General features: G+C 42.4%; 1 protein-coding gene across 4 annotated transcripts in view; it reads left to right on the forward strand.

The window, feature by feature from the left end:
* Abraxas2 (abraxas 2, BRISC complex subunit) overlaps positions 1 to 23595 on the forward strand; it is a 43073-nt gene extending 19478 nt beyond the window's left edge. For 2 of the 4 annotated variants that reach the window (XM_006976949.4, XM_076554013.1), the window contains exons 3-9: positions 511 to 547; positions 2645 to 2711; positions 10012 to 10202; positions 11809 to 11928; positions 13878 to 13962; positions 18733 to 18847; positions 21467 to 23595. In XM_006976949.4, coding sequence (XP_006977011.1) covers positions 511 to 547; positions 2645 to 2711; positions 10012 to 10202; positions 11809 to 11928; positions 13878 to 13962; positions 18733 to 18847; positions 21467 to 21936 — 1085 coding nt within the window. In that variant the 3' untranslated portion in view covers positions 21937 to 23595. Of the gene's footprint in view, positions 1 to 510; positions 548 to 1378; positions 1461 to 2644; positions 2712 to 4304; positions 4517 to 10011; positions 10203 to 11808; positions 11929 to 13877; positions 13963 to 18732; positions 18848 to 21466 lie in introns of those variants that run through there. The other 2 variants (XM_042284968.2, XM_076554026.1) reach the window with 2 other exon arrangements.
* Positions 23596 to 25806: the final 2211 nt, after the last annotated feature.

A 25806-nucleotide genomic window follows, 5' to 3' on the forward strand; every position in this document is an offset into this window, starting at 1 on the left:
TTCCCTTAATACCAACCAGCTCTGAAAGAGTTAATAGACATCCAGCATTCCAAACACCTGGCCCAAGTTGTCAGGCATCGTTAGAGGGTTATTAATGGTAGGAAAGTTGAGGCCCTTCTCTTCCAAAGCTGTCCCCAAAGCTTTTATCCAGTTTGATTAAATGCTTCCAGTCAGTGGCTACGTTTTCCTGTGATGCTTTGTTTAAATAGGTAAGATTGAGTAAGTTGTACAATAGCTTCGTTTCCTGAATAAGAACTGTCAGATGTGCACTCATCACACAGAGACAAGTGAAAGCAGAGCTCCACTCTGCAGTCTGCTTTGTTCTGAGACTCTTGCTGTAATGGGAAGCAGTCAACTGCCTTCGTGGCATACACATGGCACCTGTTCACAAGAAGAAAATGATCTTAGTTATCCTAAATTTTGGTTTGAAAAAAATCCTGAGCTATTTTATAATTGCCCGTGCCTTACATGATTAACTGATTTTTGTTTTTTTCCTTTGTCTGATTACAGAAATTCATAACCATCAACCCTGTTCAAAACTTTTTAGGTAAGCCATATGTGGTTTTTGTAGTTTGGATGCTGATTGAAAAAGTTGTTAGAAACCAGTGAATTTAGGCCTGTAATTGATTATGTTATAAGCATAATTAAGGATACTCCAAATCTATTTAGAGCTTTTTTCTCCGTTTTTTTTTTTTGTGTGTATGTGCATTTTTTGTGCGTGTGTGTGTGTGTGTGTGTGTGTGTGTGTGTGTGTGTGTGTGTATGCACCCATGCACATGTGTGTTGTTTGTTGCTTGAGAGAAGATCTTGCTATGTAGACCAGGCTAGCCTTGAGTTTATGATCTTCCTTCTAAAGTGCACTGCCACACCTGGCTTCAAAATCTTATTTATTGGATGCTAACTGTGTTTGCAGGACTGTGCTTGAGTGGGAAAAGGGATGCATGGACATGTAAATCATGTGTCAGTGCTTTAGACTGAGCTTTCTCTCAACCTCTCTGTCAAGAATTTTTTACTTAGAGAAGAAAGTTACTCAAAGATTACATATAGATAAAATTATTTATAGAAATCACATATAGATATAAATTTGATTTTGAGAAAAATTTAAAATGTTCAATGTTCAGCTTTTATTTTAAGGAGCCAGGGAGTGGTGGTGCATGCCTTTAGTTCCAGCACTTGGGAGGTGGGGGCAGTTGGATCTCTGTGAGTTCAAGGCCAACCGGGGCTACACAGTGAGAACTTGTCTTTAAAAAAAAGGAACATAGGGGTTGGGGATTTAGCTCAGTGGTAGAGTGCTTGCCTAGCAAGCGCAAGGCCCTGGGTTCGATCCTCAGCTCCAAAAAAGAAAAAAGGAACATAAACTTTCCCTTTTATGTTTAAGTTAATATATACCAGTTCTGTAACATGGCCACTGAAGGACAGAACTTATTGGAAGAGAGACATTCTGAAGGACAAAGCAACAGGCGAGTGACACCTGCAGGGAAAAGTAGATGTTCCCAAACTAGCACCAGGCCTCTCTGTCATTGTGACTGGATGAATGGAGGATCTTGCACATGCTAAGCAAGCCTGTCCCACTGAGCTACATCCCTGGTCTTCTTTCTTAACCCATCCCCTTCCACCTGAGGATTGATGTGTGGATTTCAGAAAACTCCTCAGGCTCTGCTTCTTCCCCGCCGCGCCCTAAAGCCAGGCCAGTGCTTTCCTTCCAATGTGCCCACATAAACAGTAGTCATTGTTGAGATAGGATCTTGTTATGTAGCCCCTACCGACGTAGAACTAACTGTGGACCAAGTTGGTTTCAAACTCAGAGATTCCCCCTGCCTCTGCCTCCCAGGTACTGGGATTAAAGATAGGTGCCCCCATACCCATCTTTTCTTCAGTATTCTTTTTTTTCTTTTTCTTTTTCTTTTTTTTTTTTTCTTTTTTTTTTTTTTTGAGACAGGGTTTCTCTGTGTAGCTTTGGTACCTGTCCTGGATCTCACTCTGTAGAGCAGGCTGGCCTCAAACTCACAGAGATCCGTCTGGTTCTGCTGGGATTAAAGGCGTGTGCCACTGCCACCCGGCCAGTGGTGGGGCATTTCTAAGACCATCACCAGGGACAAGGGCCCTCGTGTCGGCACGTCTGACTGGTCTGTCCCGCTAGCTCTGCAGCTGGGACCAGTTGGTTAGTTTTGCTGTCTCTTCCTACAAAAATAGCAGAAAACTTTGTTGAATTTGGATGAACTCATGCCTCAGCACTGTGGCCAGAATATGTAATGAAAAAGCATCCAGGGGAGGGTCTATTAAACATGCCACAAATGTTCATTTCCCTTCATTTCTCAGAAAATGAGGTGCTTTTATCTTTTTTCCTAAGTAATTGATACTTAGAAACAAAGTAGTGGAGCCATTTGTAACCACATTTTGTAATGACTTGATTACTTCCCACACATGGAAGGAATGTCTTTTGAATGGAACAATCTCTTGAGTAGTATTTGATACCAAATGTAGTTTCCTATCAAGAAAGCACTTCAGCTGATTTCTGTTTACCAACCTTGAGAAGAAGCAGTTGCATCTATTAGGCTTAGATGTTCTGTAGGCCCCTGTAGTCATGTCTGTATCACAGTACTATAGCATTTTAATTGATTTTTTTCTTCTTTAAAAAAAACAGTTTTTATGATTATGCAAGCAAAGTGAATGAAGAGAGTTTGGACAGAATCCTTAAAGATCGGAGGAAGGTATGTTTTGTGTATTGCTTGATATGATTTGAAAGCCATACCTTAGCACACAAAAGGAAGAACAACTAGCTCATAATAACCAGTGTATATGAAGTATTTTCTCTTGGTGCTGGAAATCAAACCCAGGGCTTTGGGTACAACAAGCAAGTGCTCTGCCATTGAGCCACACCTCTGACCTGTAAGTAGATTTTAAAGGTAAATTACAGTTTTCAAACATTTCTCTATATCAATGGGGGGAGGAGGGGATAAGTATTTATAATATGATCTCATTTAGGTAAAATTTGGGGGGAAAAATTAGCTTTAAGCCAGGTGGTGGTGGCATACACCTTTGATCCCAGCACTCAAGAGTCAGCAGCAGGCAGATCTCTGTGAGCTCAAGGCAAGCCTGGTCTACAGACTGAGTTCCAGGACAGCCAGGATACAGAAAAAAAAAAAAAAAAAGACCATTAATACAGAAAATTACCGGTAGTCCAAATGGCTCTGGATAGTTCATTCTTATTAGTTTATAATTTGAAAAGTAATTTTGTAGATTTTTAGATTTTTTTTTTTTTAGTTTTAAAAGTATTTTAAACTTACTCAACAATTTCATGCATGTGTGGTGTGTGTCTTGATCCTATCTACCTCCAACCTCCCTTAATCATCTTAGACCTCTCCCTAACATTTGTCCTTTTCATCTTCGTGTCGTATGTTTGTTTGGTTTTGGTTTTGTTTTCTTTTGTTTTTGTTTTTGTGTCTTTTGGTCTTGGTTCTTTGAGACCCGATTTCCCTGTGTAGCTCTGGCTGTCCTGGAACTTACTCTGTAGACTGGGCTGGCCTCGAACTCAGAGACCCACCTGCCTCTGACTCCTGAGTGCTGGAATTCCTCTTTGTTTTTTAACTCACTGAGTCCAGTTCATTCTGCCTAGATGTACATGAGTAATCTACCAGTATCCATTCACCCAAAGAAAAATGGCTTCTGCTTCTTCAGCAGCCTTCAATTGCTGTAGCTCCTTAGCTTCAGATATACTCATAAAGATATACTAATATTATAGCCAAGACAATAATCCTGAAAAATGTAAATTATGCTGGTCATGGTAGCATATGCTTATAACCCCAGGACCTGAGAAGTAGATCATTGGCTACATTGTGAATTGAAGGCCAGCCTGGGCTACTTGACACCCAGTCTCAAAACAACAACATCCGCCAACCCCCCAACAAATGTAGGGATTGGAAAGCTGGCTCAGTGGCCAAGAGTGCTTGCTGCTCTTCCACAGGTCCCACAGTCAGTTCCTAGCACCTATGTTGGGCAACTCACAACTGCCTGTAACTTCTGCCCCAGAGTATCTGATGCTCCCTTCTGGCCTCCAGTGGCATCTGCACACACAAGGCACACACAGACATCGACATCAATTTTTTAAAAAATAAATAACAGGGGTGAAGATATTGCTCAGTGGTTAAAAGCACATTTGCTCTTGGAGAGGACCTGAATTCCATTCCCAGCATCCACATGCCAACTGCTTAGTTAAGGTTTCTCTTGCTGTGATAAAACACCACGACCAAAATAAGGGTATATTTCATCTTATATCTTGTAGTCTGTTATCCAGAGAAATCGGGAACCTAGAGGCAGAAACTGATGCATAGGCCATGGAGGACTGCCGCTTCTTGGCTTACTTTTCATGGCTTACTCAGCCTGTTTTTTTTTTTATAGCACCCAAGACCACCAGCCCAGGGGTGGCACTGAGCTGGGCCTTTCCACATCAATCATCAATCAAGAAAATGCACCACAGAGCTTGCCCACAGGCCAATCTGCTGGAGGCATTTTCTCAGTTGAGTTTCCCTCTTCTAAAATGACTAACTTGTTTCAAATTGACATAAAACTGACCAGCATGGCCAATTCAGTTTCAGGGGATCCAGTGCCATCTTCTGGCCTTCGAGGATAACTATATTCATGAGCACATACAGTGATACATATGTACACATAATTTAAAATAAAATAGGGGCTGGAGAGACAGCTCAGCAGAGGACCTGGATTCTATTCCTAGCACACATATAATGGTTCAAAACCATTTATAACTTAGTTCCAGGGACTCCATTGGCCTCTGAAGGCACCACACACACACACACACACACACACAATGCACAAACATACAAGCAGGCAACATACCCATACAAAAAATATAATATTTTAAGAAAAAACATGAGAGGTCTTCATGCAGTAACAGATCTCTAAGTTACATTAAGTGAAAAGAGTAGGGGGTTTGTTGTTGTGTGTTTTATTAAAACATTTAGTTTTTGCATGAGTATGTGTATGTACATGACATGCCTACATATGCATGTACCACAGCACGTGTAGGTCAGAGGACAACCTGTGAGAGCAGTTCTCTCAGTCATGTGGATTCTAGGAATCAAACTCTAGTCCTCAAATTTGGTGCCTTTACCTTGTTTTTTTAATGTAAAATTAAACTTGAGCCCCGTGCACTCTGGCACCTTACTACTGAAGTAGTCCCAGGAGAAAGCAGCTATAGCTGGATATAGTTTGAGTGAAGAGTTCAAATGCACAGAAAATCATTTTGAAGGAACTTTGTAAAGATTTTATAGTTTATTCTTATTTGAGTCTACTCCTACCCAGGAAAGGCATGAAATTAAACTCTCACCTCAGAAGAATGTGTTACCTACAAAGGAGCACTTAAAATGTTAAGGCTGAAAATGGAACTTAGCCATGCAGTGGTGGCACATGCCTTTAATCCCAGCACTTGGGAGGTCAGCCTGGTCTACAGAGCGAGTTTCAGGACAGGCTCCAAAAGTTACACAGAGAAACCCTGTCTCAAAAAAAAAAAACAAGAAAAAAAAAAGAAGAAGGAGAAGGAGAAGGAGAAGGAGAAGGAGAAGGAGAAGGAGAAAAGAAGAAGAAGAAGAAGAAGAAGAAGAAGAAGAAGAAGAAGAAGAAGAAGAAGAAGAAGAAGAAGAAGAAGAAGAAGAAGAAGAAGAAGAAAGAAAAATGGAGCTAATGTTTTTTTGCTATAAAAATCTCATATTGGGGGCTGGAGAGGTGGCTCAGAGGTTAAGAGCACTGGCTGTTCTTCCAGAGGTCCTGAGTTCAATCCCCAGCAACCACATGGTGGCTCACAACCATCTCTAATGAGATCTGATGCCCTCTTCTGGCATATAGACAGAACACTGTATGTGTAATAAATAAATAAATCTTAAAAAAAACAAAAAAACAAAAACAAAAACCTCATATGGGCAGGGAGAAGGCTCAGTAGATAAAGTGTGTCCCTTGCAAGCATAAGGGCAGGAATTCGGGTTCCCAGAACCCACGTACAAGCTGAATGGTGTGCTAGGGAGATAGCTCAGCTGTTTGTTTAGAATGCTTGCAGCTTCTTTTGTAGAAGACTGGGGTTTGGTTTCTAGCAACCACGATAATAGCTCATAATTTGTAATTCCAGTTCTGGGGAACTGATGCCTTCTTCTGGCCTCTACTGGGCACATGTAGTACACTTAAAATTTTACAGAGGCAAAATATTCATTAAAAAATAGTAAGGGAGTTCGAGTCCAGCCTGGTCTATAGAGCAAGCTCCAGGACAGCTAGGGCTGCAAAGAGATACCCTGTCTTGAAAAACCAAATAATGATAATAAGGACTGGAAAAATAGCCCCACAATTAAAAGCATTGCTTGGTTGCTCTTCTCAGAGGACCTGGATTTGATTCCCATGGTAGCTCACAACTATCTGTAAATTATAGTACCAGATGATCCAGTGCCCTCCTCTGGCCTCTGCAGGTACTGTAACACGCATGGTATGCAAAGTACATGCAGGCAAACACTCAGATACATATAAAACAAACTAAATCTTTAAAAAAATAATAATAAATCTTAACACATACACACAAAGCAGGTTGGGAGTGGCGGCCACCTATATATTTCCAGTTGGAAAGTAGAGAGACAGGCTCCGCAGAGCAAGCTGGCTAGCTAGACAAGAGTTTCAGGTACAGTGAGAGACTGCACTTCAGTATACACAGATACATGGATTCACTCTTAGACATACACACGTATGTATGTATGCATATGTGCACATGCACATATGCTCCCACATACATATATACCACATGTATACATAGATCTGCTTTTAAAAATCTCTAGTAGTGTACAATTCTAGCAGAATAACATACTGTGCTTACAAAGTTTCCATAGGCCTCAGGTTTTAGACAAGCATGTGGGTGAGATTTTTTGTCTTCTGAAATCAGAGCATCCTTTATGAAATAGACCATAACAGACATAACGGCTTCTCAGTAGCATTGTAAGGACCAAAAGAACACAAGAGAAAGTTGGTCAGTATGTCCAAATGTCAGTGGATACTGAGGCAAGAGAAGGAAGTCTGAAAACTCAGCTATGAAATGTTACAGACACGGTTTAGGGAAAGAGGTCCCTAACTCTTTATCCTGGCCTAGATGCAGCCGTCCAAAATGTGCTTTTTAGTACTAGTTTCTGGGTGAGTTTGCAACTAGCCTGTCTACTGACCTAAAATACAGAATTGTAGAGATCACAGTATGAATTTGGCATCTTCGCCTTCACGTTTTAGAGTGATGAGAGGATTTCATCTAAAATTGTCAGCAAATGTCAAATCCCGCCCCCTTTTCTTTTTAAAGTATGGGTTTTGTATTAAGGATGCTTAGTACTATAGAGGAAATAGACAAAATAAATGAACAGTTCACAAGCAAAGGGTCTGGAAGGAGTTAGAGTGAGGAGTAATCAAGTACACATGTATGAAATTCTCAGAGAAGTATTACAAATAGTATATTTAAAAAAAGAACAAGGCTAAAATTAACAAAACAGTAGATCTAATGAAAGCTAAAAGTCTTTGGCCATCAAATCTATCTGTGTATGGCTGTGTGTATATGTGTGTTATGTGCACATGCTTTTTCTTAATTAAAAAACAAAGTATGTTTATTCATCAACAATGATATAATTTAGAATTATAACATGAAGTGAAAAACAAACAACTTTCTTGGTATTTTCAAATTTCTGGCATGTTACTGTTGAGATTCAGGGACAATAAATCAGTATTCCCAGGTCTTCTCAGAGTTTTCAAAATTATGGTATTTTAAGATATGTCTAACACTCTTCACACTCAATAATTTGAATAAATTATTATTAAAAAAGCTGAGATTCTTGTTTAAAGATGTTCTTGTGTGTCCAGCGGACACATTATGAGGTGTATTCTGAGAGTAGTTGACCAGCCAGCTTGGCTATGCTGTAGGCAGGGCTAGTAATGCTGATCTTTAAACGCAGGCTGTGCAGTGGGCATGTGACAGAATGACTTGATGTGTGTTTTCATCAGTTCAGTCCTGGGCACACACTCGACACTGTCACCTTGACATAATGGTGGACATTCCCGCTGCCTGCAGACCTCTCCTGAGTCCCCTTCCCATCCCCCTCCTCCTCCTCCTTGCATCTCCCTTCCCTGTCAGCCTCTGAATTGCTATGTCAGGGCTTCTTGAAGGTCTCCACTCTCAAACCCTTTTCATTCAAACAGGACCCTAGGTTTACGTATCAAACATTTACTGATAATAGGTCACAAAGAAATTGATTTTAAGACAATGGATTGGTATACAGATATAATTTTATCATTTTATTGACAATGAAATGAAAGCAAACTTGCTTCCTACTAAGATGGTGTCCTTATTTATTTTTACATAAAGAATTAAACCTTTGATAGACATTTGATACTGTGGGTATAGGAATCTTCAATGTATTTCAGATTAGTCAGTTCTTAGATCTTATAATCCTTAAGCCTGGGAAAGCAGCTTCACATGATTATGTGCAAAATAGCATTACATATGACAAACATTGCTGAAAAATTATGTCATAATCCAAGCCAAATTCATTCAATGATTTTTTTTTAAATTAAGCCCAAGTCAACAATTAAAAAAACAACATTCTAACACAGTTTAATTGAAAGATACACTAATTTGATATTTAGGCACTGAGAGATGACAGTAGAAAATGTTGTTTTTGTTTTCCATAATTAAACCATTACATTTCTACCAGAACTAAAAGCTTTGTCTGTTCAGTTCATGGGAAACGCCAGTCTGGAATCAGAGGTGCTTCTGGGCATCATTTGCTGGCAGGGCATGGTGTGCCGCATGTGCAGTGCTGCCTGTGCAGTGCCGCCTGTGCAGTGCTGCCTGTGCAGTGCCGCCTGTGCAGTGCTGCCTGTGCCGTGCTGCCTGTGCAGTGCCTGTGCTGTGCTGCCTGTGCAGTGCCTGTGCAGTGCCGCCTGTGCAGTGCCGCCTGTGCAGTGCTGCCTGTGCAGTGCCTGTGCTGTGCTGCCTGTACAGTGCCTGTGCTGTGCTGCCTGTGCAGTGCCTGTGCAGTGCCTGCGCAGTGCCGCCTGTGCAGTGCTGCCTGTGCAGTGCTGCCTGTGCAGTGCCTGTGCTGTGCTGCCTGTGCTGTGCTGCCTGTGCAGTGCCTGTGCTGTGCTGCCTGTGCAGTGCCTGTGCTGTGCTGCATGTACAGTGCTGCCTGTGCTGTGCTGCATGTATACTGCCTGTGCAGTGCCTGTGCCTTGCTGCCTGTGCAGTGTTCAGAAGCCAGGCTTCAGTGAAACCTTGCAGTGCAGCATTGGAGAGTGCTGCCACAGATATCTCAGATATTTAGTGTGTGTGTGTGTGTGTGTGTGTACGTACACACTTATTTTGCAGTCATTTTGTGCCATATCACAGATGGAGAGATTGAAGGGTAACCTTCGTGAGTCACTTTTTTCCTTCCACCATGTAGGTTTTGAATATCAAACTCAGGTCAGCAGCCTTGGTGGCAAGCACCTTTACCTATTTGAGCCATCTTTCCAGCCATCTTTCTAAAAATATTTGATTTTGAATTAATTTTTGGTCGTATCACATTTAGAAGCTTTTTACTGTTACCAGCTTTTTTTTTTTTTTACCTCACATTTAGTTATGCAGCCTTATATGGGGTCATGACACAGTGTAAGAAACTATGCTATATGTCACTATTGATTCATTTTCTAGACTTTTATACTAAAAAACCCTCTAGTGTATACTCTCCATACCCTTGTATCTGGCTTTTTTCATTGAGCATAGTTATTTTGAGATTCCTCCATAGTGATTTGTTCCCTTTTATTACTGCATATGATTCCAGTATACCTCAGTTTACCCAGTTCATCCATTCACTTGTTCACAGATGGTTGTTTTTAGTTCTGAACAGACAACATAAAGTGATCATGAGTATTTGTTTACAGATGTTCATTTGGGTGCAGTCTGAATTAAATAAGCTCTTACTACTTTCTTCTCTTTGGTTCTTATTGCAGAAAGTTATCGGATGGTACAGATTCCGCCGAAACACTCAGCAACAGATGTCCTACAGAGAGCAGGTTATCCACAAGCAGCTCACCCGCATCCTCGGCGTGCCAGACCTTGTCTTCCTCCTCTTCAGTTTCATCTCTACCGCCAACAATTCTACTCATGCTTTAGAATATGTTCTCTTTAGACCAAATCGCAGGTAAAGAAAACTTCCCACCACTGTACATAAAAAGAAAGATGCTAGGCCTCAGGGGAGGGCTCAGTGGGTAAAGGAAGTATAGGACCTGAGTTTGGCTCCTTAGCAACTATGTAAAAGTTGGACATGGCACCCTGCATCTGTAACCCAGCACTTGGTGGGCAGAAACAGTGGATCCCCTGGGCCTTGCTTACCAATTAAATGAATTAAAATAGTTTCGGGGTCAATAAACATCATTTAGACATGTTTGTATTCTTATATTAGATACTTCATTTGCTTCTTCATGACCCATTATACAAAAATAGAGTTTTGCTACTTTTAGAGTCTAATTGTAACTTTAGAGCATACAATGCAAAGACAGAAATTGTAAAAATGAGCCATAATTAGTGATGAGGTTTTGCATTGAAAGAGAAAAAACAACATTATGTGACCATGTTTTCTGCTTGTGAGTTGCACAAAGCTTTCCCTCTGGAAACGTGTTCGTAGGATCAGTAGTCTACGTCAGTGAAAATAGTTATATTGTTTGGTAGCTATTTCTAGGATTTCATTAATTTTCTGCTAGGTATTTCTTTAGGATTTCTCAGTCACTGTGGGCATTCAAATAATGTCTGAGCCAGAGCCACTGCCCTCAGGGAGTGTACAGCAGAGTTTATGCTGGAAGGGAAGGGAAGCTCACTGACTGTGCATCCTCTGTAGGTTAGCTTACCTGTTTTGGAGACACAGAAGCCTGCTGTCAACCCTGTCCTTTTGCTTTGTTTTTTGTTTTGTTTTGTTTTGTTTTTTTTTTTGAGGCAGGGTCTTGCTCTGTAGTCCAGATGACCCTTTGCTACGTAAAGCAGGTCAGCCTTTAACTTGTGATCTTCTCGGATTTGCTGTTTGCTTTTTTGAGATAGGGCCTCCCTTTGGGTCCCTGACAGATCTGTTACTCACCCTGTAGCTCAGAACTAGCATGTATAGCTAAGAATGACCTTGAACTTATGATCCTCCTGCCTCTGCCTCCTAAGGAATGCCAAGATTACAGATGTGTGCCACCATACCTTGCTTATCTGGTTCTGGGTATTGAGCCCAGGGCTTTGAGCACTCTTGGCAAGTACTCTACCAGCTGAGCCACATCCACAGCCTTCAAACCCACTCCTTTAATTTTTTTTAAATTTTATGTGTATAGATATTTTGCCTGTATGTATTTCTGTATGTATACCACATGCACAGGTGTGCCTGATGCTGGCAGAGGCCAGAAGAGGCTGTTGGATCCCCTGGAACTGGAGTTAGAAGTGACAGTGAGCCATCATGTGGGTGCTGGGAATCAGACCTGTCCATCCCATTTCTTAAACAAGTACTTCTAGAACTGGAATGGGGACACATGCCTGTAAACCCAGCAATGAGGTACCGAAGTGAGCAGAGTATTTGAGCCCATGAGTTCAACACTGAGCTAGGCATCACAGCAGTAGAACCAAGTATGGTGGCATACGTCTGTGATCGCAGCCATGGGAAGCTGAAGCAGGAGGAAACAAGGTGCCTTGGAAGCCAGCTTAGGCAACATCGTGAGACCCTGCCTCAGACAACAAAGAGATGTCCTTATTATGTGGTGTTTTTCTCAATCTCCCCACAGGTATAATCAAAGGATATCACTTGCTATTCCCAATCTAGGCAATACTAGCCAGCAAGAGTACAAAGTGTCTTCAGTGCCAAACACTTCTCAAACTTATGCCAAAGTTATTAAAGAGCATGGGTAAGTTAAAAGGTAAAATGAGCTCTTTTGTCAACAGTATTTTCTTTGTTAATATTTTTTAAGTAGGGGGAAATGTAAAATCAAGTTTATTTTAACTGAAATTAAAACAGACAATTCTCTAGACCACCACCATATGTAGCTAGAGTTTTCCTGCCTTGCCCACAGTCAGGACAAATCTTTGTCACCCGCCAGTCCCACAGCCGCTCAGACCCAATCAAGTAAACACAGAGACTTATATTGCTTACAAACTGTATGGCCGTGGCAGGCTTCTTGCTAACTGTTCTTATAGCTTAAATTAATCCATTTCCATAAATCTATACCTTGCCACGTGGCTGGTGGCTTACCGGCATCCTCACATGCTGCTGGTCATGGCAGCGGCTGCAGTGTCTCTCTGCCTCAGCCTTCCACTTCCCAGAATTCTCCTCTCTCCTTGTCCCACCTACTTCCTGCCTGGCCACTGGCCAACCAGTGTTTTATTTATTGACCAATCAGAGCAATTTGACATACAGACCGTCCCACAGCAACCATATATCAGAATTCATTCTTAATAAACTATTGAAATGATCTCTATAGCCAGGCAGTGGTAGCATATGTCTTTAATCCCAGCACTTAGGAGGCAGAGTTCAAGACCAGCCTGGTCTACAAAGTGAGTTCCAGGAAAGGTGCAAAGCTACACAGGGAAACCCTGTCTCAAAAAAAAAAAAAAAAAAAAAAAAAAAAAGCTGGGTGGGAGGCCGGAGAGAGATGACTCATCGATTAAGAGCACTGATTGCTCTTGCAGAGGACCTGGGTTCTACTCCCAGCACCCACATAGTGGCTCACAACCATTGTAACTCAAGTCCTAGGGGATCCAGTGCCCACTTTTGGACCCTACAGATACCAGGCATACATATGGTTCACAGACATGAATGCAAATAAAACATTCATACACATAAGACAAATTAATTAAAAGTAAGAAGCAGGGCTGGGCAGAGCACATTTATGACTCCAGCACTGGGAGCACAGAAATAGGCAGGTGCTTGGGACTTGCTGAGTAGCCAGCAAAACAGCCAAAATGGAGAGACTCTGTCTCAATCAATAAGGTGGAGAGAAATAGGAGGGCACCTCACAGTGACTTCTGACCCCAACACAAGCGTGCACATTGGAATGTACTTTTATATGCACATGAACAAGCATGCATGTGTACCTTTACACACACACAAATATAAGAATCCCTGAAAGTAATAAGTTTTTTTTATTCTCATTGAGTTAATTTTATTTTACTGTATCTTTTCTCAGATTATCTTTTTTTAAGGGTTTTTTTTGTTGTTGTTGTTGTTTTTTGGTTTTTTATGCATGTGAATGTTTTCCTGGGTGTCTGTATGTGTACTATGTGTCCAGAGCCTGAGGAGACCAGAAGAGAACATTGAATCCTCTGGATCTAGAGTTATAGATGCTCTGATTTGTGGGTGCTGGGAACTGAGCCCTGGTCCTCTGCAAGAGCAGGAAGGCTTGTAACCTCTGAGCCATCTCTCCAACTGCTTTTCTCAGGTTTTAAAAAGAGAAACAGCCAGGTGTGGTTGCACACATCTTTAATCCCAGTACTTGAGAGGCAGAGGTAGGTGGATTTGGTTTTTTTTTTTTTTTTTTTTTTTGTGAGTTCCAGGCCAACCAGGACTTCATAGACAGTGTCTGGCTGGCCAAGGCTACATAGACCCTGTCTAAAAATAAAAATAATAATTAAAAAAAGAGAGACAAACATGATCACTGGAAACTGTTCTGTTTTTAATTGGTGCTGTGTTCTTTTTTATTCTCTTCTATAACTCTAGTAAGATTAGCATATTATTGCCTAGACCCTGTCACCTTGAGTCACAGCACGTAATGAATAGTGTCAGGTAGAAGTGATAACAAAAATGCTTCTCATGGTCATGGTGATTTTAATAACTGACATCTTTTTTTCTGTCTTCTAGTACTGACTTTTTTGACAAGGATGGAGTCATGAAGGACATCAGGGCAATTTATCAGGTTTATAATGCACTTCAGGAGAAAGTACAGGTAACTGATGTTTCCATCTTGTTTATATTGCTCAAATCCTACTTCTTTTTGTTTTTCAAATCTATATCTTTTAATTGACAAATGAATAGCTGTGGTTCACAGTCATAATGGGGGTCTCGAGAAATGGCTCAGTGGTTAAGAGCACTTACTGCTCTTCCAGAGGATCCAGGTTCAATTCCTAGTACTCACCGGTAATGTAATAAATAATGTCAGATGTCAGTCTACAAGCCCTGCCTCATGCTGAGGTAGAGGCATTGAAGTCATTTATTAGTGCTGATCCTTAGAACACTTAGGACCCCTTTGCAGTCATGCTTTTTCTGGGAAGCACATCTTCAAACGTGAGTTTAAAGGGGTGCTGAGAACACAGTTGTCTCTGTCCGTTATACTCTAAAGGAGACGATGTCAAAGCCTACACCCTGCTCTAGCTCTGCTTATATCTAGTCGGTTCATTTTCCCCTAGCCGCCACTGTGGAGTAGGAGGATTGCAGTGGAATCTGTTTCTTCCTAGTCATTCATGCAACAAATATTTATGGCACCACCTCCAACTGCCAGCTACATGCTGACAGTGCTTCCCACTGCACTTACATTTGAGAGCTAGAAGAAAAGCAGCAAAGTTGGAACTCTCCGAGCCTGGGAGAGATCCCAGAGAATGGAAGGAGGAGTATGTAGCTAGAGTTTTCCTGCCTGGCCCACAGTCAGGACAAATCTCTGTCACCCGCCAGTCCCACAGCCGCTCAGACCCAGCCAAGTAAACACAGAGACTTATATTGCTTACAAACTGCATGGCCGTGGCAAGCTTCTTGCTAACTGTTCTTTTTTTTTTTTTAAAGATTTATTTATTTATTATGTATACAGAAGAGGGCGCCAGATCTCATTACAGATGGTTGTGAGCCACCATGTGGTTGCCGGGAATTGAACTCAGGACCTCTGGAAGAGCAGTCAGTGCTCTTAACCTCTGAGCCATCTCTCCAGCCCGCTAACTGTTCTTATATCTTAAATTAATCCATTTCTATAAATCTATACCTTGCCAAGTGGCTCATGGCTTACCGGCATCTTCACATGCTGGCAGTGTCTCCCTCCGCCTTCCTGTTCTCTCAATTCTCCTCTCTGTTAGTCCCGCCTATACTTCCTGCCTGGCCACTGGCCAATCATTGTTTTATTTATTGACCAATCAGAGCAACATACAGACCATCCCACAGCAGGAGTGAAGGTGGCATCTAAAACTGGGGAGGGGGAGGGCTTGGTGAGAGGGCAGAAGTGCAGGGCAGTTTCCAGGGCTGTGTTCAGTGTATACTTGGAAGTGGAGGGAACACCGTTCATGCTCACTGGTACCAGACTTGCTTTCTGGAAGTTTCTGGTATTTCTGCTATGGGAGGAATGTGCAGTGGAAAACAGCTCTTTGTCCCAAATTCCTGACCATGGCCTTTCAGCCCATCAGTATTAGCCAAACGACTTCTATATGGTATCACACATTACCTTCTGATTAAAGAAGGCCAGCTTTCATGGTGGTTATTGGTAGCTGAATTATATACATTCAGACCTCAACTCTGAAACTTACTTTCTTTTCCAGATTTCCCTTATCATAATTATTTTCAGTTAAATAAATCTGTCTTATCTGTTTTTTAATTTTTTATTTTATGTATATGGATATTTTGCCTGCATGTATGAATGTTTTACCTGTGTGTGTAGATGTGTGCCATATGCATGCAGTGCCCATGGAGGCCAGAAAAGGGCGTCATATCCCCCTGGAGATAGGTGGTTGTGAGCCACCATGTGGGTGAATGCTGGTAATCAAACTCGAGTCCCTTGGAAGAACAGCCTGTGCTCTTAGCTGCCGAGCCATATTTCCAGCCCATCTTATCCTATTTTTAATTATTGGTTATAAATGAATGTTGAAAACATCTCATTCTAGGCTTATCTTTTATTCTTCCTTCCCTTATAAGCTAGACTGATACCAAAAATTGCTTTTTTGTTCCAGTAAAATTAAGCAAGGGAAGAAATTCTATTTTTCCCATCCTAGCTAGCCTTTTAAAAGACTTATAAACTGAGCCGGGCGTTGGTGGCGCACGCCTTTAATCCCAGCACTCGGGAGGCAGAGCCAGGCGGATCTCTGTGAGTTCGAGGCCAGCCTGGGCTACCAAGTGAGCTCCAGGAAAGGCGCAAAGCTACACAGAGAAACCCTGTCTCGAAAAACCAAAAAAAAAAAAAAAAAAAGACTTATAAACTGAATTGCACAATCATCTTAAAATGATAAAAATTAAGAAAGCAAGTTAGCTGGGAGGTGGTGGCACACGCTTTTAATCTCAGCACTTGGGAGGTAGAGGCAGGTGGATCTCTGTGAGTTCGAGGCCAGCCTGGTCTACAGAACAAGATCCAGGACAGGCACCAAAACTACACAGAAAAACCCTGTCTCAAGAAAGCCAAAAAGAAAAAGCAAGTTAGTAATTACTAACAGTCTAGTGGGGCTGGAGAGATGACTCAGTCAGTAAAGACCCTGCGGCACAAGCATGAGGACCTGAATAAAAAACCTGGGCATGGGCTGGAGAGATGGGTCAGCAGTTCGGAGCACTTGGTGCTCTTGTAGAAGACCAGTGTTTAATTCTCAGCATCTTTGTCGGGTGGCTCACAACTGCCCATAATTCCAGCTCCAGAAGATCCAACACCCTCTCCTGACTTCCACAGCACCCACACAAGCACACACATACACATAAATAAAAATAAATCTTAAGGCCGGGTGGCAGTGATACATGCCTTTTATCCCAGCACTTGGGAGGCAGAGCCAGGCAGATCTCTGTGAGTTTGAGGCCAGCCTAGTGTACAGAGTGAGATCCAGGACAGCCACCAAAACTACACAGAGAAACCTATCTCAAAAAAAACCAAAGACAGTAAATAAATAAATCTTAAAAAATGTTGGGCATGGTGGCATACACCAGCATCAGGGAGACAGAGACAAGAGACTCACTGGGCTACTTGACCAACCAGTATAGCTTATTTAGTGAACTCCAGGCTAATGAGAAACTCTGTTGAAAACAGCAACAACAACAACAACAACAAATTCCTATAAATCTGGCAACCTGGGTGTGATCCCTGGAGCACTCTCCGCGGGGGGGGGGGGGGGGGGGGGGGGGGGGGGGGGCCTCCCCGAGACAGTGGCTACCTCTTGCTCTTGCACAGTGAGAAACTGTGACCCTGGAAGATGTATTTTGTTCAAAATCATTGCACATTTCTGACAGGTCTCCTCAGTCTGATTTGGGGTTCTTTATAGTGAATAAAAGTCCTCCATTGCTGAGGGATAATGCTCTTGTACACTGGTTTAATAAAACGCTGATTGGACAGTAGCCAGGCAGGAAGTATAGGTGAGATAAGTAGACTAGGAGAATTCTGGGAAGAGGAAGGGCGGAGTCAAGAGTTGCCAGCCAGACATAGAAGAAGCAAGATGACAAGGCAAAACAGAGAAAAGGTACCAAGCCACATGGCTAAACATAGATAAGAATTATGGGTTAATTTAAGTGCTAGTCAGCAATAAGCCTGAGCTAATGGCCGAGCAGTTATAATTAATATAAGCTTCTGAGTGATTTTTTATTATTATTATTATTATTATTATTTTGTTTTTTTGGAGACAGGGTTTCTCTGTGTAGTTTTGGTGCCTGTCCTGGATCTCGCTCTGTAGACCAGGCTGGCCTCGAATTCACAGAAATCCACCTGGCTCTGCCTCCCAAGTTCTGAGATTAAAAAAGGCATGTGCCACCACAGGCCGGCCCTAGAGCACTCTTAAAGGTGGACAAAGAGAACTGACTTCACAGTTTCCCTCTGACCTCCACATGTGGTCACGGCACACACACACACACACACACACACACACACACACACACACACACGCACGCTAATTATGCACTTATTAATTTTTTAACTTATTAAATATGTGTGTGTGTGGGTATGTGTATGTGAATGTAAGTGCCCACAGAGGCCAGCGAATTCCCCTGAGCTCAAGTTAGTCAGTTATGCATCACGGTGGGTGCTAGGAACCAAACTCAAGTCCTCTGCAGGAGCAGTCCTGCTTTTAGCCACCAAGCCGTCTCTCTAGCCCCGTAATGAAAATAATTTTTTTAAGATGACTAAAACTGACTCCTCATTGTGTTGATTAATGTGATAGAGCTTCTAGGACACAGCCTTAAAAAGAAAACCAACAAGCTGGAGAAGTGGCTCAGTGGTTAGAGAGTGCTTGCTGTTGACGTGTGAGGACTAGAGTTGAGATCCCAGGGTCCATGTCATAAGCTGGACATGGTCCTGTGCATGTCTGCACATGCACTGAGTGGGCAGAGACAGGACCACTAGCTCACCAGCTTCCAGTGTAGCCACAAAACTCAGGAGCTCCATGTTAGGGAGAGACACTTTTTCAAAGGAATAAGGCAGAAAATGACGCCTGAGCTGTGTGGGGAGGTCTTGTCTCATAAAGGGGAACTCAGCCCTGCTCTGCTTGAGTTGCACCCAAGACTGCTCTACCTTACCTGTCTGCATTTAATTTGGGTGACTTCAGTGCCTGGAGACCTTGGAGGCAGAAGAAGGTGTGGATCCCTTGGGAGCTCTGTTACAGGTGTTGTGAGCCTGCTGGGAATCAAACCTGGGTCCTTTGGAAGAACAGGAACCAGTGTTCTTAAGTGCTGAGCCATCTCTCCAGTCCTGTTTTTCCTGGGATTATAATAAAGCAGAATTTACAGATTACCTCCTGCCTGGTTTGAAGTTAACTTGGTTGTGTTTTTTTTCCTTCAGGCAGTGTGTGCAGATGTAGAAAAGAGTGAACGAGTTGTTGAATCTTGTCAGGCAGAAGTGAACAAATTAAGAAGACAAATCACTCAGAAGAAAAATGAAAAGGAACAAGAAAGAAGTAAGCTTCTGACTGAGTCTACCATTCCCTATCCGAGAAGTGGCTTGGTCTGTTGGGGTGGGATACTGAGGACTGAACATAGGTTTTCCACATGCTAGGCAAGTACTTCACCACTGAACTACGCTCCAGCCCCCCTTTTGCATTCATTTTATTTTATTTTATATTTATTTTATACACTGTCTCACTGTGTACCTATGGTAGGCTTGAAACTCACTGTGTAGACCAGGCTGGCCTGATCTGTCCCCTAAAGCCTCCCAAGTACTGGGATTACAGGTACGTGTTCCCATGCCTGATGAGATCCAAATGACTCTACCTCCTGAGTATTGGGATTAAAGTCATGAGTACCCAGCTTTCCTTTTTGTTTATTTTTGGTTTTGTATTTGTTTGTTGTGAGCATCAGTGGGAAGTCAGGTTGTAGAAGAAGAAGAGTTGGTTCTCTTCTCCCAGTATACGGGCCCAGGAGATTGGACTCAGATTGTCAGGCTAGGAGGCAGGGTTAATCTGTTGCAACGTCTCACTGGCCCTGCTTTTTAGTTTTGAGAGTGTTGATAAGTTGCCCAGACAGGCTTTGAACTTGCTTCATGGTCCAGGCGGGCATCAGACTCGTGATCTTCCTGCCTCAGTCTCCAGAGTACCTAGAATTTTTTTGTTTGTTTTGGAGTTTTTTGTTTGTTTGTTTTTAGAGATAGGGTTTCTCCGTATAATCCTGGATGTTCTGGAACTTGGCTCTGTAGACCAGAGACCCACCTGGATCTCTACTGGAATTAAAGGCGCATGCCGCCATGCCCACCTCAAAGTAGCTAGAAGTACAGGTCTTGCTATCTGGCTAAACTATTCATTACTTTAATTATCAAATTGCCCATTCAAATGACATGAGACCATTCCGAAAACCTCTCCTAATCCCCATGCTTATGAGGAAGGGTCTCATATACCCCGACTGGCCTTGAACTTTCTCTGTAGCTGAAGATGACATTGAATTTCTGATTCTCCTGAGTTTTCCCTCCCCGGTACCAGCACCACCACACTTTTATGTAGTGGTGGGGACTGGATCTCAGGCTTTGTGTGTTAGGCAAGCTCTTTACCCAAGCTCCTTAGCTTCAGTTTGGCATGACTCCTTCTATACTAAGCAAATACCAGGTTCACATGATAGAGGAAGGACATTTCCTTGTCATTAAGCATTTAATGAGAAGTGCTTTTTTCATGGTATTCCTCAAATTTCTGAAACTAAAACAAGAGGACCAAAGAGAAAAGTTGAAGCAAAAGTTAGTACAGATCTTAGAAATTTGGTGCAGATTTTTGTGTGTATTGACAATATCATCTATTTCTAGCAACCGTGATAACTACTACCAAGCTAACCATGGCATGCTGTACATATCAGGATGGTATCCTATGTTCATTAGAGCCTTATAACTTGGGGGCTGGAAAGATGGCTTGCTGCTCCTGCAGAGGACTAAGTAGGTTCCCAGCACCCACGTAGGGCAGCTCACAATTACCTATAACTCCAGTTCCAGAGGATCCAGCACTCTCTCTGGCTTCCTTTGGTACTTTTATGCAAGTAGTAGACACAAATACACATTCAAAGAAAAGCAATGTGATATTTGAAAGGATACTGTCTGAGGAATGTTCCACGTTCATGTGACTTGTAAAGGTGGTGGGATGGTTTTCAGTGTCAGCTAGTAGTCCCAAATTTTTGAGCACAGTGGGCAACAGGTGGGCAAAGTAGCACATAATTTGAAGTGACAACCTGTTTTACATATTGGGGGCTACATTTCTAGTCAGATCGCCTGGATTTTCAACTGTTTTCTTTTTTGTTTTGTTTTGTTTTTTGAGACAGGGTCTCACTGTGTAACCATGGTTGACCTGGTACTCAAGATGCAAATAAATGGGTGTATAGAGAAATTATTTATAAAATATTAGCAACAATAACTTCACAGCCTTGCTGATCATTTACAAAACATTCTTTTATAATATATTCCAATTAATTTATTGAGTAGTATCCAAAAACTAGATTTTTATTTTGCCAGAGAATAAAGATAACAGATTTTTCTGGTACACTGGCTGTTTTGATTCCCAGTTAAAAATAAATATGCAGTTTAAAATCTTAAAAATACCTATCACTTTGCACGCCCCATTAAATCACTTCATCTGCAATGTAGAGATGGCAACAGTCTGGCATCACAATGCCTGCATGAGAAGCAACTGAGTTTACATCTAGGATGTTATGTAATACTTCTATGCCCATACAGATGAACAATTCAAACAAACAAACAAACAACAACCCTGTTAATTATTTGTACTACCAATAGAAGTGATATAAAATAATAATTGATTAAAACAAGATAATTCAAAGGTTCATTATTTACTTTTTTTCTAATATTAAAATTATTGTAGCTATTGCGTAGCTACCTTCAGAACTTGTTGACCTATGAAAACAGCAGACTGGCAGGACACAGTGCAAACTTCATTGTGAATGGTTCACCTTTCTATTCCCTAATGCCATAGGTATGATATGATGATCACTTCTCGTGATAAAACATTTAAGTTGACCTTTTATTGAGTGGAAGTAAAAAGCTGTGAAGATAGAAAATTTGTTAAAACATTCTTCCTGTTTCCATGTAGGATTGCAGCAGGCCCTGTTAAGCAGACAGATACCATCTGAAAATCTGGAGCCAGCATTCAGTCCTCGGATGTCCTATTCTGGGTTTGCAGCCGAAGGGAGAAGTACTCTAGCGGACACTGAGCCCTCTGATCCTCCTCCCCCTTACTCCGATTTCCACCCAAACAATCAAGAAAGCCCTCTGAGCCACTCTCGCATGGAAAGGAGTGTCTTCATGCCTCGGCCTCAAGCGGTGGGCTCTTCCAGCTACGCTTCCACCAGTGCCGGACTGAAGCTCTCTGGAAGTGGGGCAGATCTTCTTCCTGCCCAGGGAGCAGCCCAAGACAGTGGGGAGGAGTCAGACGACAGTGATTATGAAAATTTGATTGACCCTGCAGAGTCCCCTCATAGTGAATACTCACATTCAAAGAATTCACGACCTGTGACACATCCCGAGGAGGACCCCAGGAACACTCAGACCTCCCAGATTTAAGTAAACAGATGACACTCTCTCCACTTGGCACTGCTTTTCTTAATGGCTTATTGAGAGTTTGTTGAGGACTTAATCTGTGGGGAGAACTGCTTTCTCAGATGCCGTGGCTCCCAAGTGGAGCACCCCATGCACAGAACCCCCAGAATCCTCTGTCCGCTGGTCCTCGCCTCGGGGTGCAGTGCATGGGTTCACAGCAGAATCATTATGATAATCAAATTGTCCTAATTCTGGTGCGATTCATGGATGTACTAGTCAATTTAGGCAGAGTGAAACTCCTCAGTGTAGTCTGTTCTTTAAATCGGATGAGAGACTAAGCACAATTAGTCTATAAATACTCTAGAAGTCAGAAACTTACCTCTGCACTATCATGCCTTGAAATTTGCTTTTCAAAGGGAAATGAGTTTAGCAGCAGCCTTCCAAGAACTTTCTATGATGAGCCAAATTCATCTTTGCCAGAAAAGAAATTTTGTTAATTCCAAGAAGCCTAATTGGAACAAATCAGACATTCCTTCTCCTGTCTGCATGACTTTGTAAGATGGGAGAGAGGGCTTTGTTTCAACGTTTTTCTACTAGCCTATGTATTGTCACTTAAAATGGTTGCCTTTTTAAAATGTAGACATACTAATCCCCAGTGAATACTCATCCAGATCAGTGTCATGAAGTCAGTTCCTTGTCTCCTGGTGTACGGCGGCCACTGCTGCTCGGCACTAGCACACTTGGCCTCTGTTCTGGAGTCTTTGAGGAAGGCCACACGGCAGTGGATGGCAGAAAGGAGTGAGATGCTAGGCCTGAGTCTGCTGAACAGATCCCAGACACAGCGGATTTAGCTGAGTTCCTGTGGAAGAGATGTAAGCACTTCGGTCTGGCACAGCCGGGGCTAGGTTTGTGGAGGAAGGACGTTTTTAAGAACACATCCAGGAATCTTGGTGAATAAGATCTGCTGCAATGGTCTGAATAACCATACCCCCTCCCCTTTTTTAAGTTGTCATTTGGAGGATAATTGCAAATGTGTGGAGACCATTGGGATGCACTTATGTTTTTATTTAACTACTGCTTGTTTTCTAGTTTTGCCCAGAATGTGTAAAACCACTAAAAAACATTTTAGAATATATTGGGCTCCTGGGTTGGAAATGGCAAGACCTGCCATTTATGGCGGTCAGTCAGCCCATGATGCTTGCCGCTCAACTGCCTTTCCTTGGAATAGTTAAAACATGTGAGGATGAAGAAGTTGTTAAAAGGCTTAAAATTTGGTTCCAAAGGATTCCTGTCTTTTACAGTGATGTTTACTCCTGAGCTCCAGCTCCCAGGCTCAGACAGCATATACAGGCTTAGAAATGAGATGCTGGCCTGCCTGCCCTGCCTTGGTTGTGCCCTGGGTCGGCACCGAAACTGCTGTCCCGGTTTTGCTGGGCTTACACCACTGCCGTTTGATTTGAATGTTGAGGGTCACTTTATCTGCAGTGAGTTCCAGCTTTTATCAGCTACCTACTAGTGGCTTCAGCACGGTGTGAATCCCAGTTTTTTAAAGTGCCATCACCATCTCCTCTGTTCAGATTTTGACATTCAGGAAAATATTCTTATTTTTATGCCATACTGAAATATACAGTGTATATCTGACAAAGCAGTTAAATGTGACAATAAAAACTTATTTAATCATGATACATTATTTTAGTGTCTGTCTCAGCACCAGCATGTTCTTGCTTCCATAGGTATTGCCTCTTGGGTAGGTCTTGTTTTTTTTTAAGACTTTATTTTTGTTTATATGTATGTGGGTCCATGTGGTGTGCATCTGTGGGTGCAGGTGCTAGTGAAGTCCAGAAGAGGTCCCCTGGACATGAGGCCCCTGGAGCTCCATTTACAGATGATTGTGAGCCTCCAATGTAGGCACTGGAAATTAAAGCGATTCCTCTGCAAGAGCAACAAATGTTCTTAACCACTGAGCCAGCTCCAGCCCATGCTAGGTAGTTCTTTAAAGGGCGTTAAAACTTGTCCTCAAAAAACCAAAAAAGCGGGGCTGGAGAGATGGCTCAGAGGTTAAGAGCACTGACTGCTCTTCCAGAGGTCCTGAGTTCAATTCCCAGCAACTGCATGGTGGCTCACAACCATCTGTAATGAGATCTGGGGCCCTCTTCTGGCCTGCTGTCATATATGCTGAATACATAAAAAAAAAAAAAAGCTTGTCCCCAGTCTCGATAGAGACCTGTCAGTCTGGCTTCAAGAGAAATCTAAGAACACAACTTAGTAACACGTTCATGTTGATTTCAAGGAAAGTGTGAGAACCAAGCTATCCAGAGAAGTACCCATAGTGGATAAAGCTGCAGCCTGGAGAGGTCTCTGATAGCATCCACCCAGAAGAGTCACGCTTGTTTGAAGTGATTGTTAACCCAGGTCACCAACCACTGAGAAGCAGAACTTGGTGCTCTGAGAGTGTCTTAGGATATGTGGGCTCACCTCAGAACAGGGCCAGCAGATGTGTTCTGGACTTTAGGGAGCTATTGCAGTTGAGCGATGTGGTTTCCAAACCCAAGGTGTACAGTTCTGGGGAAACATAATTAAATGTTGTAATTGGTGTTTCTGAAGTAGTGTCAAAATATAAAACTGGAAATTTCGTCCCTAAATATTCAGGATATATGTTTTTAAATGGCAGGTGGTAGGGCAGGTGACACTAATTACTTTAATAAAATAATTTCACTTTACTAAGGAGATTAAAAAAAAAAAAGGGATAGTGAGGTGGCGCAGCTGGCAAAGTGTTTGCTTAGACAGTGTGATGATCCAGGTTCAATCCCCAGAACCCATACCGAGGTGGACAGAGAGTGGACTCCACAGAATTGTCCTCTAACCTCACACGTCATGGCGCTCGTGTCCACACATCATGCACACATGCAGTAACAGTTTTTTATATTTTAAAGAGTGGTCAAGGAGACTCAAAGAGTAAAGTGTTTGCTAGAGTTCAGATCTGCACCCACGTCAAAAGCCAGGTGTGGTGATGTGCATCTGTCCCCCCAGTGCTGGGGAGGTGGAGACGGGAGGATCTCTAGAGCTTGCTGGCCACCTACTTATGCCCAGTCATTGAACTCTAGGGTCAGCAAGATGCTGTGTCAAAAAAATAAATAAATAAAAAGATGGCTCAGCTGATAAAGACCTAACTGATTCATTTCTTGGGATCCAAATGATAGAAAGAGATAACCAGTTCCCATAAGTTGTTCTCTGACCTTCCTGTGTGTGCCATGGCACACATAAACACACAAATTAATAAAACAAGGCACTTAATGTTGACCTCCACGTGTAGACATGGGCAAACACACAAACATCCACACAACTCACAATATTTTTTTTAAGTCAAGAATGGAAATAAAAACTTAGGAGAAAGTGGCAGTTGTGAACTGTGTTCTGGTTCTGTTTTGCGCTGGTTGCAAGTTTCTTTTCTTTACTGGGTGCCTCTTACAAGGTTCTGCTCATCCTCCCCAAATCTGCTAATGAAGAGTGGGAAATAGAGCTGGGTGATGGCAGCATACCCCTTTAACCCCAGCACTCAGGAGGCAGAGGCAGGTGGATATCTGTGAGTGGCAGGCCAGCTTGGTCTACAAAGTAAATTCCAGGATAGACAGGGCTACACAGAGAAACCCTGTCTTGAAAAACAAGTAAAAGAATGGAAAATGTAGCTGGGCATAGTGGTGCATGCCTTTTAATCCCAGCACTAGGGAGCAGAGGCAGATGGGTCTCTGTTCACTCCAGCCCATCTTGGTGTACACAGAGGGTTCCAGAACAGCCAGAGCTACATAGAGAGATCCTGTCTTGAAAAAAAAAAGGGGGGGGGGATGTTTACTTCTCAGCTGACAATCTTCTGAGAGATCCTAGAATTTAGCTTAA

Source organism: Peromyscus maniculatus, chromosome 1, assembly GCF_049852395.1.
Source record: "Peromyscus maniculatus bairdii isolate BWxNUB_F1_BW_parent chromosome 1, HU_Pman_BW_mat_3.1, whole genome shotgun sequence".
Classification (NCBI taxonomy): Eukaryota; Metazoa; Chordata; class Mammalia; order Rodentia; family Cricetidae; genus Peromyscus; species Peromyscus maniculatus.